The sequence below is a fragment of the Leuresthes tenuis genome, unplaced genomic scaffold (assembly GCF_036924035.1).
Source record: "Leuresthes tenuis unplaced genomic scaffold, fLeuTen1.0.hap1 SCAF_5, whole genome shotgun sequence".
NCBI lineage: Eukaryota > Metazoa > Chordata > Actinopteri > Atheriniformes > Atherinopsidae > Leuresthes > Leuresthes tenuis.
In genome coordinates this window covers 37,873,501-37,892,428 of record NW_027325359.1, presented here as the reverse complement: position 1 = coordinate 37,892,428, position 18,928 = coordinate 37,873,501, and the positions used below count along the sequence as shown (strand labels likewise).

Here is an 18,928-nt window from a genome sequence, read left to right as displayed (position 1 = left end):
TATTTATGAGCATCACTCACAGCATTTCTTATTCACGCTACATCTGTTACGCCAGCTTTTGCTTAAAAAATGTGATTTTTTTTCTCTTTCAGGCCAGCAGTTATTTTGACCTCCAGGTTTCTCCTGCAACAAAGAGGGTTTTTCATGGAGCCCTTTGAGGACATTCCTGCTACAGAGTCGGTTTTCAGTGAAAGAGGAGGAGGTCTCTGGCGCTGCGCGGCCACAGAGGAAACGCCTGGCTGCGCAGCTGCTGCCAGGCCTGCTGGTACGCCTGGGACGCCTGCTTGTAGTCCAAGTAGGTGTGCAGCTCGGCCGCCCTGAACACAGAGGAGGGGCAGGGTGGGTCATTATTCCCATGTGTTTGCATTTAAAGCGTTAGAGTCACAGTCAGGCTGGGAAGAAGCTGCTAAAGGTGCTCTGGACACGGTGGTTGGAGCAGATAATTAAACCTTTTCACACATAACTTCATGAATCTGTTAAAAAGATGCTGCTCCTTCATTCAGACGTACCTGTGAATATGTTAAAAGAAGAGCCCCGTTACGCAGGAACAGGTCAGTTTCTGTCATCAGAACTCATCACAGTGTGTTTGAGGAACATGCTGGGATGGTTAAAGCTTACAGTCCTGGCTTCAGCTGCACCACAGCAACAGAGAAGCAGTTTCCAACCCAAAGAGAATCTGATGTTTCCTTCATCTGAGGACACCAAAGTCCTGAGAAGTTGAGCCTGCAGAACCGTGACCTCTCTGGTGTTTCTGCAGCACCTTCAAATAAACTGAAGCCACTTCTGTTGTAGCTTAAACTACAGGAACAGGCTGCATTAAATGTAAAGTTTGATCCAAGTAATCAGGGAGAATTCAAACTAAATAAGACACGAGAGTCTCTGGGAGTTGCACATATTTAAAGGATTATTGGTAAAAAACTCAAGTTGTTTGGAGTCAATAAATCAAATAATATTAAGAGTCTTTGCTTTGAAAAGTAAAGATAAGATTTAAACAGTTTAAATGCAGTTAAACGGTTTCCTTTCTCCCTGATTGGCTTATATAACAGCTTTTTAATGCTTTTTAATGCTTTTATTCCACCCCTTAAGCATGTTTACTCTCCTCAGGTGTGTCTCTGCCAGCTTTTACTGATCTCATAATCTTTTCTAATCTTGAGCAGATCAAGTGCACATTGTGGAAGATTCGTCTCCCGTGAACACAAACGAACACATCCTGGTTCCTCGTTCATTCAAACGCTGCCGTGCTGTGGGCTGGAGCTCGTGTGTGTTTGCTGTGCTGAGATCAGGTTACCCGCTGAAAAGCTGACAGACAAAAGCTCCTCTGTTCCCTCTCTGGGAGAACAGTCCCATACAGAGCTGGGTTTCTTCAGAGGACAATTCATCGATTTTTGGCCTTTTCCTGGAGGCTTAGGGCCAATTCAAGTATCGATTGAGAGAGTACGGTCCGATCTGAAAACAGGTCGGCCTGTTCTGACAGCAGGAATTTGAGCTTCTGTGATGGAAGAAAAGTAATAAAAAAAGAAAAATGTGGGAACCAAAGGCTCAGGTGCACAGGGGGGGGGGGGGCATGGCATGAAATGGGAGCTCCACATAGCAAAAAAGGTTCTTTTGAGGGCAGCAAGAAACTGTTTTAGAATCAGTTTGAGACCAGAGGTGGAAAGAGTTTAAGGAAAAGTGAACATCATACATCTAAAATCTATGAATCCATTTAAATCCAAGGCAAAGACTTCCAAACAAAACCTGGAAATGAATAACTCACAATTCCAGTCATTTTGGTCTATTTCCTGGGAGGATTCCCTGCTTCTTTGTGACAATAAAAGAGAAAGTTACAGACCAACAGAGACAATAAAACTTGGATGATTTGATCACTGACTGCAGTCCTGACATCGTTCACATCTAACAGTGAGCATCACAGCTCCAAACTGACCGCTTTGTTAGCCTAACCCTGAATGATTCATTTAGCAGCTTTAATCAGATAAACGAGGAAGGAAGAAACAGATGAAACCAGGTAAGAGCAGGAGGAGCCGACTCTGCACTTCCGTTCTGGGCTTTCTCTTCATGCTGCTGTTTCTGTCGGGACTCAAAGTGGTGTGAGGGTTACTTCTACTCAGGGCAGCAGCTTCAACCCCAGTGAGACCCTGAAAGAGGCTGCTGTTTGTTACCTGAGCGAGTCGGGCAGAGACGACGGCTCCGTGGCCAGCACAAGGGACAGGAAAGAGTGGAAGAGCTCCAGTTTACACAGCAGAGACCTGGAGACACATGGAAGGGTCAAAGGTTACTCTGAGGCCAGTCAAACCTCTTTAAACTGCATGCATGATGGGAGCAGGGAGACTCCACCTGGCCTTCCTCGTGCCCAGAGCCTTCTTGGTGACTCCTTGCTTGTAGCCGTTAGCAGTGACATCTAGTGGCTGCTGCGCCACATTACACCAGCTGATGGCTGAGGAGGGGAAGAAGGAGAGAGAGATGGATGGACTTTTCTGTGGCAGGACTCCAGTTCCTGGGCTCGCCCTCTCTTTCACAGAGCTAAGCCACGAACACGTTCAACAAAGACCCCGTTACTTCCACAGGTTTTATTCTTTCTGATGAGGCTACTTCTGCTCACTTTCAGGGTCGGATGAATGTCCTCATCAGGCTCGAAGCAAACAAGCTTTTCTGATCCTGAATAAAAGCTTTGAGATGTTTAAAGTTGATCCTAAACCTGTGATTTGAACTCAAAGAGGGGAATATAGACGCTTTAATCCTGATTTTTCCAGCGGATTTATAGTGATAAAGTCTAAAGAATTGACTGTGATGGTTTAGTGAATGTAACTTATAAACTTAGATAGTCCTTAAAGCTGAGCTGAGTCTGGCTGAGACAGGCCAGCAGACTTTGGCTTCATTTCTGCAGATTCACACCGATGTGACGGGCCGTGAGAGGCCTACCTGCTCCACAGGGGGAGACCCGTCCCTGAGCGGCCTGGTGCTGCAGCTCGGTCCGGCTGTGGCTGAAGGGGAACTCCAGGCTGGACTGCAGCAGCACCGGGGAACTCACAGAGAAACCAGCTGGAAGGCCTGATACATGGGAGCATCTGCACAGAAGAGACAGAACAGCTGCTGTCAGCATGAGGAAAACTGGGCTGATTAAACCTGATTAATTGGGCTAAAACTGGGCTGATTAAACCCGTTTAATTGGGCTAAAACTGGGCTGATTAAACCCGTTTAATTGGGCTAAAACTGGGCTGATTAAACCCGTTTAATTGGGCTAAAACTGGGCTGATTAAACCCGTTTAATTGGGCTAAAACTGGTCTGATTAAACCCGTTTAGTTGGGCTAAAACTGGGCTGATTAAACCCGATTAATTGGGCTAAAACTGGGCTGATTAAACCCGTTTAATTGGGCTAAAACTGGTCTGATTAAACCCGTTTAATTGGGCTAAAACTGGTCTGATTAAACCCGTTTAATTGGGCTAAAACTGGTCTGATTAAACCCGTTTAATTGGGCTAAAACTGGTCTGATTAAACCCGTTTAATTGGGCTAAAACTGGTCTGATTAAACCCGTTTAATTGGGCTAAAACTGGTCTGATTAAACCCGTTTAATTGGGCTAAAACTGGTCTGATTAAACCCGTTTAATTGGGCTAAAACTGGTCTGATTAAACCCGTTTAATTGGGCTAAAACTGGGCTGATTAAACCCGTTTAATTGGGCTAAAACTGGTCTGATTAAACCCGTTTAATTGGGCTAAAACTGGTCTGATTAAACCCGTTTAATTGGGCTAAAACTGGTCTGATTAAACCCGTTTAATTGGGCTAAAACTGGTCTGATTAAACCCGTTTAATTGGGCTAAAACTGGTCTGATTAAACCCGTTTAATTGGGCTAAAACTGGGCTGATTAAACCTGATTAATTGGGCTAAAACTGGGCTGATTAAACCCGTTTAATTGGGCTAAAACTGGTCTGATTAAACCCGTTTAATTGGGCTAAAACTGGTCTGATTAAACCCGTTTAATTGGGCTAAAACTGGTCTGATTAAACCCGTTTAATTGGGCTAAAACTGGGCTGGAAGTTGTTTTGTGGGACTTCAGGATGTCCCTCGTGGAACAAACTCATCTTCGGACGTCTCGGTTCTCTTCAGCTCAGCAGAACTGCTGAAGTGAGGAAATCATGTGACCTTCACAGCTCTGCTGGTTAGTTTTTAATTAGGACCAACAACCCTCTGCTGTGAAAGATCAGGCAGAAAGAGGTTAATAAAACTCACCGTGCCACCAGAGCTCGGTGCATGGCTTCCTGGCTGTACGGACCCCCCCCCACCACCACGGTGCTGAAGTGCAGGGCCTCCTCCAGGTAATGGGACAGGAGTGCGCCCTGAAAGCCCAGCACCCCCCAGCGGGCCATTTTATCACTGCAGGACAGGGACAGAGTGGGCTCCCCTCGGCCCGGTTTCACCCGGAGCACCTCGGTTCTGTGGTATCCCCCCCCGGGGAGCATTGGGTCGCCCCGGCCGCCCGGGACACACTTGGCCCCCGTCCTGTGGATGTCAGGGACCTGTGGATGCTCCCCGGCACAGGCGGTCGGACTCGGGTCCGAGGAGCCGGAGGGTTTGACCTCTGGCTGCGTCTTTGTGACATTCCTCCTTAAAATCCCTTCTTCTTCTTCTTCTTCTTCTTCTTCTTCTTCTTCTTGCGTTGCCTTTCCTTCAACACGAGGCAGCTTTGAGGTTCGCCCTCCTCCTGGTTCCTCAGCTTTCCTCTTCAGGTCTCCTCCCCCAGCCTTTTCCCGGCCGTTCTCACATGTGACGGCCGGGCAGGGCTGAGACTGGCTGACAGTCACAGGGACGATGGAGGCGTCCCCACCTGCTGACAGACAGCAGAACTCAGACCAGCTCTGCTTTCCTGCTGCAGCCGAACAGCAGAACCATGCTGGACTTACAGGGCGTGTGACTGGTGAAGAGCAGGAAGGAAACCCCGGGCTGAAGCCTCCACTTCCCTCGCTGAGACGCACAAAAGAGGGCGCTGCCCCGGCCGCTCACGGCGCCATGCAGCTCCTGGATCAAATACCTGCCACAGACCCACAGAAACGGCGTTTAAACCCAGTTCAGTGGAAATAAGGAGCAAAGGACCCAGAACAGTTCAGAGGAGAACTGATCACCTGATGCAGCCCCTGCGGGCGATGACCTCCGCGTGGCTGTCATTAAGCACATCACCTAAAAGTTTGGGAGAAAACCAAAGATACAAAAGTTACCGTTAAAGTAGCAGAAATGCGTCATTTCCGGAGATGTTCTGCCAATCTGAAAGAGTTCGTTAAGGAAAGCGAAAAATATTCCTGCTAAATGTCCGTGATGGAGGAGATAGAGACAGAAAATATAAAAAATATAAAGTAAAGACACCTTTGGGACTCATGGCTGACTGTCCAATGCATTTGGTCCCCGTTCCCATGGAAACAACCTCCTTCTCAACTGTAAAAGAAAAGCATTTATCCCACTGTGTTGTTTTTCAGCTTCAGTTTCTAACCACTTCACAGTAAACAGAACTAAAGATAAGCTGCCCGACCTGAGCCAGAACTGTCGCCCCGGCTGAGTTTAACCACAGCGGCCAGCAGGGTCCACTCTCTGCCCGGCTCAGGCTTCCCTCTCCGGGGCAGCTGGCTGAAGCGCTCGTAACACAACTCGGCGACTTCATCCGCGTTTATCATGTCAAAACTGACGGTCTGAGTAAAGACGAAGGAGCGGAACAAATATAACAAGAGATGATGTTTAATGCCGTTTAATCTAACCTGGCGTGGATGTTCTTAACCGTTACTTTTATTCAACTTTACAGCGCTGGATCAACCATCACCGACGCTTTGAACTCTCGCGAGAAGATCGTAAAGAAAGTACTTCCGGGTTAAGCCAAGGCGAGACTTTCACAATTAGTCCGGAAAAAAGTGAGATTTCAAAATAATTTCAATTCATTTAGTTTATGATTTGTAGATTTCTTTAAAATAATATCCTCGCAGAGAAGAAAGAACAATTGTTGTCGGATCGTTGTATTTCATGATCATTATTACTTATTTGTATTAATTATTATTATATATCAAATTAAAATGAAGAAATATTTGATAAAAAGTTCAAACTTACTGGATGGATCTTTACAACAGAACCACATTTTGTATCAGGTTTTGTTAGTTTCCCGCTTCTTTCTCCTCATTTTGCATGTTTTTTCATTTGTTTATTGGCATTTTGTATCAGGTTTTGTTAGTTTCCCGCTTCTTTCTCCTCATTTTGCATGTTTTTTCATTTGTTTATTAGCATTTTGTATCAGGTTTTGTTAGTTTCCCGCTTCTTTCTCCTCATTTTGCATGTTTTTTCATTTGTTTATTGGCATTTTGTATCAGGTTTTGTTATTTTCCCGCTTCTTTCTCCTCATTTTGCATGTTTTTTCATTTGTTTATTGGCATTTTGTATCAGGTTTTGTTAGTTTCCCGCTTCTTTCTCCTCATTTTGCATGTTTTTTCATTTGTTTATGGACATTTTGTATCAGGTTTTGTTAGTTTCCCGCTTCTTTCTCCTCATTTTGCATGTTTTTTCATTTGTTTATTGACATTTTGTATCTGGTTTTGTTATTTTCCCGCTTCTTTCTCCTCATTTTGCATGTTTTTTCATTTGTTTATTAGCATTTTGTATCTGGTTTTGTTAGTTTCCCGCTTCTTTCTCCTCATTTTGCATGTTTTTTCATTTGTTTATTGACATTTTGTATCTGGTTTTGTTAGTTTCCCGCTTCTTTCTCCTCATTTTGCATGTTTTTTCATTTGTTTATTGACATTTTGTATCTGGTTTTGTTAGTTTCCCGCTTATTTCTCCTCATTTTGCATGTTTTTTCATTTGTTTATTGACATTTTGTATCAGGTTTTGTTATTTTCCCGCTTCTTTCTCCTCATTTTGCATGTTTTTTCATTTGTTTATTGGCATTTTGTATCTGGTTTTGTTAGTTTCCCGCTTCTTTCTCCTCATTTTGCATGTTTTTTCATTTGTTTATTGGCATTTTGTATCTGGTTTTGTTAGTTTCCCGCTTCTTTCTCCTAATTTTGCATGTTTTTTCATTTGTTTATTAGCATTTTGTATCTGGTTTTGTTAGTTTCCCGCTTCTTTCTCCTCATTTTGCATGTTTTTTCATTTGTTTATTGGCATTTTGTATCTGTTTTTGTTAGTTTCCCGTTTCTTTCTCCTCATTTTGCATGTTTTTTCATTTGTTTATTGACATTTTGTATCAGGTTTTGTTAGTTTCCCGCTTCTTTCTCCTCATTTTGCATGTTTTTTCATTTGTTTATTGGCATTTTGTATCTGGTTTTGTTAGTTTCCCGCTTCTTTCTCCTCATTTTGCATGTTTTTTCATTTGTTTATTAGCATTTTGTATCTGGTTTTGTTAGTTTCCCGCTTCTTTCTCCTCATTTTGCATGTTTTTTCATTTGTTTATTGGCATTTTGTATCTGTTTTTGTTAGTTTCCCGTTTCTTTCTCCTCATTTTGCATGTTTTTTCATTTGTTTATTGGCATTTTGTATCAGGTTTTGTTAGTTTCCCGCTTCTTTCTCCTCATTTTGCATGTTTTTTCATTTGTTTATTGGCATTTTGTATCTGTTTTTGTTAGTTTTATGCTTCTCTTCTCTTCTCTTCTCTGACTTCTCTCTTTTTCCATCAGTTATGTATCTTTTTACAGTAACTTTGAACATTCATTTTAAACTTGTAAGACGTTGTGCCTCAGTGAGCCAAAAACCTCTGGGCCCTTCGTGTATGTGCTCCATATGTCTACTCAGTCATCCTCCTGAGCTGCTGGATATACATTTCCAGTTTTAACCACGGTTGTGCCTGTATGTGCTTACTGAAGAGCCAATGGGACGGTCACAGCGGAGAAGACATAAAGGATTGTTTGTATGGTTACATCCAAGCATGTATTTTCAATTACAAAGACCCTGTTGGCCAAACCACAAACTGTGTCCTGATGAGAGGAAAATGCTGCTGGCGCTGGAAAGGCTTTATCAACACGAACAATCACTGCCTTTTGACTAGTTTCAGTTTGTAGAATCAAATTATTCAACGTTGTTCAAGTCATCAGTGATGCTGGAAGAATCAAAATGCTGTGGAACAAATAAAGTATCCTGCTAAAGTCAAAGAAAAGAGTTTAACATTTCCTGAAAGCATGAGCAGTGATGGTTTTTAACATTTTCTGGGATTATGATGCACATTAATCGTGGTTTTGCAAAATGATGCAAATGTATAAAAAGCATTAAAGTGTCTTTTTGTATTAGTGGTGACAAAATAAATGATTTAGTGATTTTTTATGTTATATAAACACAGAATGTTTGAGTCTGATCTCTCTAAGTTATTTTAAAGTGTTTTTGTGGACATATTATATTAATTTGCCTGTTTTTTTTACATTGGGGACTTTTAAGGGTCTCTAAAGAGTGGAAATAACCCAGTATTTCACAGTAGCAGCAAAAACTAGCATTACGCTGCCAAGGCTGAGAAATAACATTCTGGATCCAGATAAATAACGAATTGTTATTGTTGTTCTCCAAGAATAACTTTGTATTGCTCAAGAAGAGCAAAAGATGACATTTCCATTTGTTATTCTTGGACATCGGCTTCATTTTCAGTTCAGTTCTGTTAAGCCACCAAACATTGACCCATGATCCATTTAAGCACAAAAAGGCACCAAATTCAAGTCATTCAACGTTGTGTCGGCACATATCAAACAGCTTAACAGGAAAAACTATCTTAAATCGTATATTTAGGCACTTTGTTACCAGCAGCCTGTCACAAAGACACATCATTTGTTCCCATTTCTTTAGCTGCATCTATGAAAAACAGCAAAGAAAACACAGTTTGACAGACAGAAAATAGGATTTCTGCAGCAACAAGGTGATTCCCAAAGAGCTATTAGCTGAAAACTTGGCATATCTCAGCATGGTGTGCAGTGTGTCCTTAAAACATTTGAGGAAACTGGACAAGTGAAGGACAAAAGAAGAAGTGTCAGGCCTAAAAAACTATCTACAGCAGATGAACAGGATCTGAAAGTGATGTCCTTAAGAAAGAGGAAAAATCCAGCTGTGACCTGACAGGACCTGAGAGATGCATCTGGACCTTCAGCTGATCCATCTACTGTTGGCCCAAGCCTCATCAGAAATGGTCTCCATGGAAGGGTGGCTGTCAAGAAGCCGTTCTTAAGGAAGGGAAACAGGGAGAAAAGGCTGAGCTGTGCCAAATGACACAAGAAGTGGACTGAAAATCAGTGGCAACAGGTCTTATGGAGGGATGAATCCTCCCCAGAGCCCGGACCTCAACATTATTCAAGCAGTGTGGGATCATCTGACAGAGAACGGAACAAAAGGCAGCCCACATCCAAAGAAGAGCTTTGGGATGTCCTTCAAGAAGCCTGGAGAACTATTCCTGAAGACTCCTTAAAGAAATGACAGAAAGCTGGTCTCAGAGGGTTCAGGCTGTGTTGGAGAATAAAGGAGCTCAGACCAGAGATTCACTTTAAAGCTGCTGAGAACTGAGAAAAATATACACTTCTGCCCTTTATATGGTTTCTTCAGTTGTGTTTAAACATATTTCAGTAAATTTCTGAAACTCGTTCCTGTTTTCCTGGAAACAAATGAAGGAAATCTGTGTGTTTTAAGATGTTTGAGACAAACTGAACAGTGTTAAAACAGCAGAACTCACCCTGAACATGAACCTGATAACAGGGGAAATGGACTGATGGAGGCCGGGAGTCGAACCGCCAACCTTCCCATCCGCGGACGGCTGCCCCCCCCCCCAGATGATGAGGTCATGTGAAAGAGTTCCCATAAAAGCATCGACACAACGTAAGACTGAAATCTCATTTATTTAGGATCTGTACAACGCTGACTTTCACAATTAACAGAAGAATAAAAAATTAAATCCCATCTCCTGCCGGCAGCCTCTGTAACGGAGGGGCTCTACGGTCACGGCTCTCAGATTCAGACGCACTCCCAGCTCCCGTCACACGCTGCTGCCTTAAAGTGAATAAATGTATTTCTCTGGTAGATATGTTGTACTGCATTTGTGAGAAGCTGTGAGTCCACATTAAGGCCAGAATGCCGTCTGGTTCTGGTGCGGTTTAAGCGAGAAGTGGAGGTGTTACGTTCCATCCATCCCACACAGGCGTGCACACGCCATCTATACATGCACACACACACACTCTGTGTTCCTGTGACTTCCTCCCATGATCCAGTTCACTACGATGCCCCCCCCCAGGTGAGGGTTCAGCCTGTGATTAAATGTGAAATAAGAACAATAAGAACAAAAACCAACGCCTTGAACCGAGCATCACTCCTGGCCGAAGCCCTCCGTCTCCTCGATGGCGAACATGAGCTTCTCCCGGAGCTGCTCCAGGCTCCTGTAGGGCGGCAGATCCAGACGGTTGAAGCTGCGAGGAGCAGAAAACAGGAAGTGAAGCGTTACTCTGCTGAAGCCTGAAACCCTGAAGTATTCACAGAAGAGGGGATATCTGACCATGTGTGGCTTCTTGGAAGCCAAGTCTCCTTCCCCACTTTGTCTATGCAGAACTTCTGGGGACCGTTACTTCCTGGGGGGGGGAGAGAAATCAGTCAGCTGCTCGGTGCGTTCACTGACCCCAGCCAAGGAAACGAAAGCTCAGATTCACATGAGAAATTCATTTTGTTTCATTCAGCAGGGTCATCTCACCGTTCTTTGCATCCACAGATAAGTCTTTATCAGCTGAGTAAAACCAAACATTAAGATCTGCCTTTGAGCGTCTCGCAGGTATTTATCGGCTCCGGCTCGGCGTGACAGGAAGCCGTTACAAACTGTAGCCTGGAGCCCAGAGGTTAAACAGGCGCGTTGTAGCAGCTTTAAATCACTTTTTCTTTCTTTTGACACGTTTCTTTTGGTGTAAAAATGTTACGAGACAAAGAGAGTTCAAACTGAACCGAAGTAAATGAACCAAACAGTAGAAGAACAGGCCTAAACGGCGCTGGGCTCGGATTTATCAGTTCAATAGAAACGGTTATTTCAGGAAACGCTCATCAAACTCGTGTTCTGTTTCCGGATCGCCTCTTTTTGGAGGCATTTCTCTTTTTTCACTGCATTGCCAATAAAAACAGATCTCAGCAACACTTGTCTTTATCCTCCACACCGGGACTTGGAACGAACACTTTTGTGTTCCCTGAGAACCCGGCACCCAGGCTGAGCCTCACAGCTGCGTACCTATGAGCTCCGTGAAGCCTCCGACCGGCAGCCGGCAGGTTCCCGTCACAAACTGAAGCAGGCGGATCCTCTTCTCGTTGTCCATCTCCTTCACCACCTGCAGCAGCAAAGCTTCATCACTCCCTGCACACTCATAACTGAAGAACACCTGTGTGAGTGCACCTGTACCTGCCAGAACCAGTGGATCTGCTTGCTGTTCTTGGTGTAATGTCTGTAGATGGTGTTCTTCTGCCAGTCGGCCATATCGATCTCCTGCATCCCACAGAGCATCAGCTGAGACAAAGAAAGCAGCAGTTAAAGCTCTCCAGTCTCTATGTGCCATCAGGTATGTTTAATGGTGGTTATTCTCTCCCCGCAGACACCACAGACTGTCCTTAGACCAGAGGACACCATTTAAGGCCTCCGATGAGTACATTTATGGCAGCTGAACACTGGCCCAGGACTGCTGTGGAAACATCTCCTCTCCTTGATGTTTCCACAGCCAGATTTGTGCTGAAATGATCTGAAGAAGGCGTTTTGTGAGCGTTCAGCCTGCAGCTCGTGGATATTTTTGTCAGTTAATGAGCAGCTAGTCTGCAGGAGCATCAGCTGTGTGCTGTTAAAGAGCTTCATGCTGCTTCCCATTTCTCTGCCTCACACTTTTACCCAAACTGCTGCTCCTGAAAATCTCATGTGAAAACAGCTGATGGAGACCTTAAAAAGAGAAACCTCCTCATTAATCAGCTCTTCTTTGCATTAATGGACACAGGTCCTTGTATTTGCTGGGCTGTTTTACACAAAGTTTCAGCTGATCTCATTTAGTTTAAAGCCCGGTCCCAGCAGATGCCATTCATCAGGATCTCCTGTATCTGAGTTTTCCCGCAGCTCCTCACCTCCAGCTCTTTCTCATCAAAGTAGCGAAGCCACTCCAGAGGAACCACCTCGTTGAAGCCGTCCAGGAAGGCTTTGGTCTGCTCCTCCACCCCGCGGGTGAACCTCCAGTCTGTCAACAGGCTGCAGAAGGAAACGTTACTGCTACGCTCTCTGGCCTCAGCCCATGCCCTGACTGTTGGGCCAACTCACCCGATGTACTCCTCCTTGTTCTCCTCAGTGACCAACTCGTTCTCGCCGTCGTCCTTCAGCTGGTGAGTGGAAACCTTCCCCAGAATCTCCATGTCCTGAGCAAAGTACAGCTCCACGCCGCACTCCTCCAGGTTGTTCTCTCTGGACACAGGAACACGTTTTCATGACTTGTTCTCGCGCTGTAAAGGACACTCGTCTAAACCAAGGATGGTTCAGAATACTTTCAGGATTTCAGCAGGTTGGACTTTTTAAGCCTCATTAGCAGAGCAATTTAAAGTCTGAAATGGCCTGAAAACACTCTGAGTTACACTGAACTAACTATGACTTTGTCACGTTTCATACCAGTAAACAACATATTTCCTAAATAAAAATCCTTTTAACTGAAGACTTCTGGACCCAGAAGAACACCTTTTTATTCTGTGGGCAGAAATGATTCTGGAGAAGCTTTATAAGCTGTTTCCTGTATGTTTTCGGTTCAGGTAACAGGTATAAAGGCTGACTTTTTAATCCTCCGCAGACTTGTTCAGGTGACTTCAGAAGCAGAAATGAGGCCTGGAAAAGCCCAGAACCACCCTGTGATACTCACTTGACCCACATGATGGAGTTATAGAACTCGGGGTCGATCGACTCCAGGTCTTTCAGTGTGGGTTTCTTGTCCAACATTCGCTTGTAGAACGGCAGCGTGAAGCCGGTGTCGATGAACTTTCCGTGGTACAAAGCCTGCAGGGAGGAAATGTTACATTAGAAACGGCCACCTGCTGTCCTCAGCTCACAGAGCCGATGCCACGGCAGGTTTGGGTCTCAGGACAGAAGGAAGCTCAGAAGGAGAGTTTTAGATGTTTTAGTGTCTTTTAATGCTCAGCGTTTGTGTTGATGTTTCACTGAGGGACTGTTAGAGCTCATTCTGGGGTTTAAAAGCTCTTTCCAGGAGTCATAAATGGGCCTTTTATTTCAGGAGAACTGCAGCCCCTCCCCCCCGGTTTGATGCTGCCTTACACAGCGGCTCAGGCTACATTTCACTTCAACATGACATCCTGGATGCTGTTTTCTCCTCGTTTTATGGCAGACAAATGGATGAGTCACTCGAATTATGATGTGGAAACCTTCGTGTGAAATCAGGCAGCTTCAAACCAAGTCATAATCTTTCTTAAGAGTGTGTGTGTCCACAGAGAGTCTGCCAGACGGCTGTTTAATGTTAGAAACCAACAGAGGGTTCAGAGCTGCGATGAGCCAACAGCAACACAGACGCTGACTCAGTCTGCTAACTCCTACTGTCCTGAAGGACCACGAGTCTCACAGATCAGATTATAGACAGAGGATGGCTGTGGGAGTGAGAAAGGTGAGGAGTGAGAAAGGTGAGGAGTGAGAAAGGTGAAGAGTGAGAAAGGTGAAGAGTGAGAAAGGTGAAGAGTGAGAAAGGTGAAGAGTGAGAAAGGTGAGGAGTGAGAAAGGTGAGGAGTGAGAAAGGTGAGGAGTTGGTGGCTCGGTGGCTTAGAGGAGAGAAGCATCTTTAAAGGCAGCCAGCTAAGAGCTAAATATAGGCAGCTGCTGGCGGTGGAGGCTGGGCGCGGCAGTGAGGTCATGATGTGGGCGAGGGGCGGGGCGAGGGTGGAGGGCCAGACGGCGCTTTGGAGTCCGTCCCAGAGACATTATAGCTGGAGAGCTAAAAACAACCCGACTGTCTTTAAAACAGACAAAAGAGTCCTTTCTCTGTGAAATTTCCCTGTGAAACCAATGGAGGATGCATGTGAATGTGTGAGTGTGTGTGTCTCATCTAACCTGCATCTGCTAATAAAATCTTTTATGCTGATCATTTACCCGATAAAACTTAAAAAATGTGTGAAAAATACATAATAAACCTTTTGTCAAACAATCCAAACATCACACATAAGATCAAAGTAACCCATTTAGCACCTAAAAGAAATATATCTGAAACCAAAGGAAGCAAACCTTACATTTGGAGGTCTCAAACCTGAGAATATTTTGGATTTGAGCTCATCTAAAAACTATTTTTCTTCAGCTTTGGTTAAAGAAACATTTTCTTTCGTGTTTAATGACTTTGAATCCTGAAGCTTTAAAGGTTTAAAAGCAAAATGAAACCTGAATCATCCACACATTTGGACTTTTTTATCCCGTTAAAACCACACATTCACACCCTTTCCACGCAGGGCAGGAAATGAGGTCCTCGCTGTAACTCAGACCGAAGGACGTGGGTTTGTTTGGGTTTTTCTCTGGTCTACAGGCTGAGATATGCTCGGGTTCTTTAAAGAGAGCCTGAGAAATGAATGGGTTTAAGAACAACTGCTTCAGTATTCAGTCAGATAGTATAGGGTTAAAAGCAGCTTTCTGCCTAAAGCTTCCTAATAAAGACTAAGTTTAATTCTACGCCTTAGAAGCCATTAAAAACATGGTGAGTGGGGGGGTGTTTCTGCTGAATGGCACAGCTTTGTGTGGACTTGTTGGTGAAATGTTCACCAGAGATCCAGCCGGTCCTTCCTAACTCAGCTGTAAATGCTGGGCTGACACGGTGCTGAGGTGAGGCTCACCATAGCGATGAAGCGCCCGATGAAGCGGAAGTAGGTGAGGTGGTCGGGGTTGATGGAGGACGCCGGGTTGATCTGGAGACAGTAGTTGTTTTTGCCGGCGTACTCGAACAAGCAGTACATGGGGTTCAGGACTTCGTGGGACAGCAGGAAGAACCACTCCCTGCGGAGCGAGAGGACAGAGGGCATTACTGTCGGGGAGGAAGCTGCAGCACGGCGAGAAACTCGCTTACAGGAGCAAACAGTCAGTTTTAACCACAAAGTTCAGTTTCAGCACTGTGAGCACAGAAAACATCCTTCAACAAACAGGAAATAAACAGTTAATAACAGTCTGTGTCACAAATCTCACAGAAAACAGCTTTAAAATGAGCAGCTGGCATGGAGGGATTCATTTAAAGCATCAGAACTGTAAAAATCAGCTCCTTAGTGACGTCCTCTGAGCTTTTATAAAGCTCCGGACACAAAGAAAGCAACAGCAAGTCTGGTTTTATTCCAGGAGCAGTTAAACCCGGGGGGCAGGCAGCCCCCGTCATAACTAATGTTCAGCTGGTTTTATTTGACTCATAATTAGGATTTCTGCTGTTTTTTTCTCTAAATAAGTGCTTTAGTGGTGCTGGAGAGGGATGAGCTCCTCTGAGCAGGTGAGTTTCAGCTCTCCTTACAGCTGGATTTCTGGACAGTTGTCCTGTAAACACGAGCCGCTGATGTGTGCCTTGCTTCCTGAATCCCTGCCTTGGAGGGACGGACCTGTTATTTTATAAAGGTGGAGCAGAGCTTTCAGGCCGGATCGCACACATGAAGTAACCCATGAACCACAGCAGGACAGAACATGTGAGACGGAGGATAAATACAGCAGCGTTGGATTAAAGCAGCACTGTGGAAAGAGGCATGTTAGACAGGATGGGGCCCTCCACCAGCTGCAGCACCCAGCGCCCCGCAGGCCCCGGCCAGGCTTTGGGGGTGGGTGGGGGGGTATGAACTGACGGACGGATTGACGGACGCAGACACCTCCCAACATCCCGTCCGTGGTTCTACCCTGTGGTAGAACAGCATGATGTCACCTACCATAGGGTAAAACCACTGACGTGACACCGGAGACAGAGACAATGCAAAACCAAACAGAACGAATGAAAACAAACATGAGAACATTTACAGAGACCCGAAGGACAGCAGGATGGATACATGTGATGGGAAGGAGGAGGACAGAGAGGAGGCCTTGCATGGGTTCAACGTCTAACCAGTAAAAGCACATTTTCCCTCAAATATGACAGACTTCTGCAGCCCTGTGAGGCTGCTGAAGCTTTACATTAAAACCTGCAGAGAGGCGCTTCAACAGAAACAAAAATACGGCTTTTGTAATAACTGAAAGGACTGAAATGATGGATCTGAACGTTTTCCAGGTGAGTTTCAGGTTTTCTGACTTCACAACCTGTGTTTACAGCTGCAGAGTCAGAGAAACTGAGGGAATGATCCTCACTTTGTAATAATCTGACCATGAAAGGCACAGTTCAGTTTCACCTGGTAGCTTCACCTGAAACAGACACACTGCCCCCGTCAGGTCACACAGGGAACTACAGCTCAACTGTCTTAAAACACAATGTATTACAGTCTATTCTTTCTATTCATCATTAAAGAGCATATCTAATTCATATCAGTACTAAAGGAGAGATTTATGATCATTTCTGGGTTACTAATGACCCGACGTGTTGATTAGAGAGTTAAAAGAGGTTCCCAATGGCACCAGGGCCTGAGCTGGAGAAGATTTTGAGGCCGAATACTGAGGCAGTCTATCTTTCATTATAGGAGTGTGCTACATATTCTTATTTTTAAAGGCTTGTCTTAAAGCAACACTGGATAAGTTTGTGAACCTTAAAACTCATTTAGAGCTGATATTTGTAATAAAACATTCGCCTGAAACCACCCTGGAGCACTCGGGCCTTCGGTTTCTGTCCCCGCACCACACAGTTTGGCTCGAAGGTCACCTGATACTTTTGGGGGTCTTTGTGGCCTCTTTACCAAATGAATGTGTCCGGCTGCTCAGAGATTTAACTCCTATGACAGAGTACACTTTATTTTAGTTTTACTTCAGCTGAATCCGTATATCCTCATCAATCAGTAATCTGAGCCTCAGTGGGAAACCCTCTTTATCTGCTCACTAATCAAACTTTAAAGGTTCAGGGGTTAAAGGTCAGATCCAGAGCAGAGGCTGAAACACATGTCACCAACATTAACACCAAAGGTATCCACAGGTCAGATTAACCCAAAGATGCAGAATGTGAGGGGAGGCGTGCTGCAGCTGCTCTCACCTGGCGATGCCGCCGTAGTCCAGCCCCTCCTCCCCTCTCATGATGATGTAGAGACGGCGCCGCAGATCGTACGGCTTCACATTCATGATCTGAACACAAAAACGAGTGAATATCATTGGAATTAGACGGAAAAACCAGCGTGAGCGACTGAATATTTCATCTGTTTGCTGAGAGCTAATTTAATCCTGCACACATTCATCTGAATGAGTCTGATTATTCACTTCTTTATTTATGTCTTTACTTACTTTTTACTGCTTTGACAGTAACCTACTCTCTAATCTCATTTGGTTTTATTTAACTTTGCATCTTCATCATCTTTATTAGAAACTTTCTTCATATGAAAGGGAACAAATGGTTGGTTTGAATGTTTCTGGTAGAGTGAAATCAGTGTAATTGGACCATTAAAATATGCATGTACTGCACCTTTAATTACCTTAAAATTCATTGTTCTATTCAGTAAAAGAAATGCTGGTTTTATTTTACAGATTTAGTCTGTCTGACCTGCTGAAACGAGTCTTCAAACAGCGTCTGCCTCGACACGGAGATCTTCACGTGGCTGGGCAAGGCGTTGGACTGCAGAGAAACAGTTAGAACAGTTCAGTTTTAATTCCTTACTGCAGCTTAATCTGGTTCAGTTCTTATAAATAAGAACTATAAGAACTATAAACTGCGCAGACTGGATCAGGTACTGACTCAGCTAAAGAAAGCCTGATATTCAAAATCTGCACAAATGTCTAAAGTACGAATTATCTGCTTCAAATCACCTAAAAATCCAACATATTTAGTCACTTATTATATCCAACAACTGGCTGAGATTGTTCAGAAATATCATTCTGCAGCGAATTACAGCTGATTTTTTATTTTTTTTTGCTGAAAAATGACATTTAAAACAATATTACAGCATCTTGTAAAGGCCTTTCACATGAATGATAAAACTGAGAAATAAAGGGTTTTACTGGAAAGCTTGAAGGTTTCCAGAAGGTTTGTTTAAACGAAGCTTTAAGGAATAAACATTTATGTCTTCTGTGAATAATCCCAAATATTTGTGAAGTAAAAGTTCTTACGCAGTGTGAAAACGGTGCGTTAACTTTCTGTGGTGATATCGGGCTGCAGAAATAACGCCAGAGGAGCCGCGAGAAGTCAGGAGATGTGAGTAATTAAAGCAAAACCAGTCTGTGACTCCTGCTGCCTTTGCAACAGCAACTCAAACAGAATCAAGTAGAAAGCTGAGGCTGTTTTCTCCGGTACGACCACAATAAATGCCTTAAAAATGTCACCGAATCACTGGGTGACGGCAACGATTCAGACTTTAGGACGACCAGCAGCTCAAACTGAGCCTGCTGCTGCGGTTCAAAACCAGTTTAAAAGCTGAAAAGCAGCTCCTGCAGCGTTTCTCCAGCGTTCACTCAGCTGATTAACAGCTCTGCTCTCTCCTCTTTTCACGGGTTAACGGAGCATCTTCGGCCTTAAAATAAAGAGCTTTTTTTAAATAATGCTGCAGAAATAAAAGTGAAAAGCTGTTTTTTTGACCAGCTGTGAGGGAAGCTTTATGACCTGAGATGGAGGCAGTTTAACACTTACATGACACAGGAAACGGAACTGGTGGTATTTCCACCTGAAGCTGCGATCATAGGCGCCGGGAGACCCGCCCTGTCGAGACCTGCAGACACACACACACACACACACACACACACACACAGAGACACACACACACACAGACACACACAGACACACACACACACACACACACACACACACACAGAGACACAGAGAACACAAACACTCGGTCAGTTTTATAAAATCCAATAAAAATCTGTGCT

General features: G+C 44.3%; 2 protein-coding genes across 6 annotated transcripts in view; both read right to left on the bottom strand.

Annotated features, from left to right (window-relative positions):
- On the bottom strand, positions 1-5,822 carry adat1 (adenosine deaminase tRNA specific 1). 2 transcript variants are annotated; one of them, XM_072385323.1, is made up of 9 exons: positions 5,522-5,822; positions 5,359-5,427; positions 5,121-5,175; positions 4,902-5,029; positions 4,231-4,825; positions 2,920-3,065; positions 2,335-2,434; positions 2,160-2,246; positions 1-317 (listed from the first exon to the last, which is right to left on the bottom strand). In XM_072385323.1, exons 1-9 carry the CDS (start codon positions 5,661-5,663, stop codon positions 185-187), a joined length of 1,455 nt encoding a protein of 484 aa, XP_072241424.1. In that variant the 5' UTR covers positions 5,664-5,822; the 3' UTR covers positions 1-184. The 2 variants fall into 2 exon arrangements, with proteins under 2 accessions (XP_072241424.1, XP_072241425.1); XM_072385324.1 differs by lacking the exon at positions 1-317 and adding an exon at positions 355-509.
- Positions 5,823-9,814: 3,992 nt separating this feature from the next.
- The window catches only part of wwp2 (WW domain containing E3 ubiquitin protein ligase 2), a 304,365-nt gene continuing 295,251 nt past the window's right edge, over positions 9,815-18,928 (bottom strand). For all 4 annotated transcript variants that reach the window (XM_072386810.1, XM_072386807.1, XM_072386808.1 and 1 more), the window contains 11 exons: positions 18,690-18,768; positions 17,610-17,681; positions 17,109-17,197; positions 14,806-14,965; positions 12,846-12,979; positions 12,260-12,400; positions 12,070-12,190; positions 11,366-11,470; positions 11,198-11,294; positions 10,484-10,556; positions 9,815-10,397 (listed from right to left, as the gene is read on the bottom strand). In XM_072386810.1, the coding sequence (XP_072242911.1) occupies positions 10,298-10,397; positions 10,484-10,556; positions 11,198-11,294; positions 11,366-11,470; positions 12,070-12,190; positions 12,260-12,400; positions 12,846-12,979; positions 14,806-14,965; positions 17,109-17,197; positions 17,610-17,681; positions 18,690-18,768 (1,171 nt within the window). In that variant the 3' untranslated portion in view covers positions 9,815-10,297. The remainder of the gene's footprint in view (positions 10,398-10,483; positions 10,557-11,197; positions 11,295-11,365; positions 11,471-12,069; positions 12,191-12,259; positions 12,401-12,845; positions 12,980-14,805; positions 14,966-17,108; positions 17,198-17,609; positions 17,682-18,689; positions 18,769-18,928) is intronic.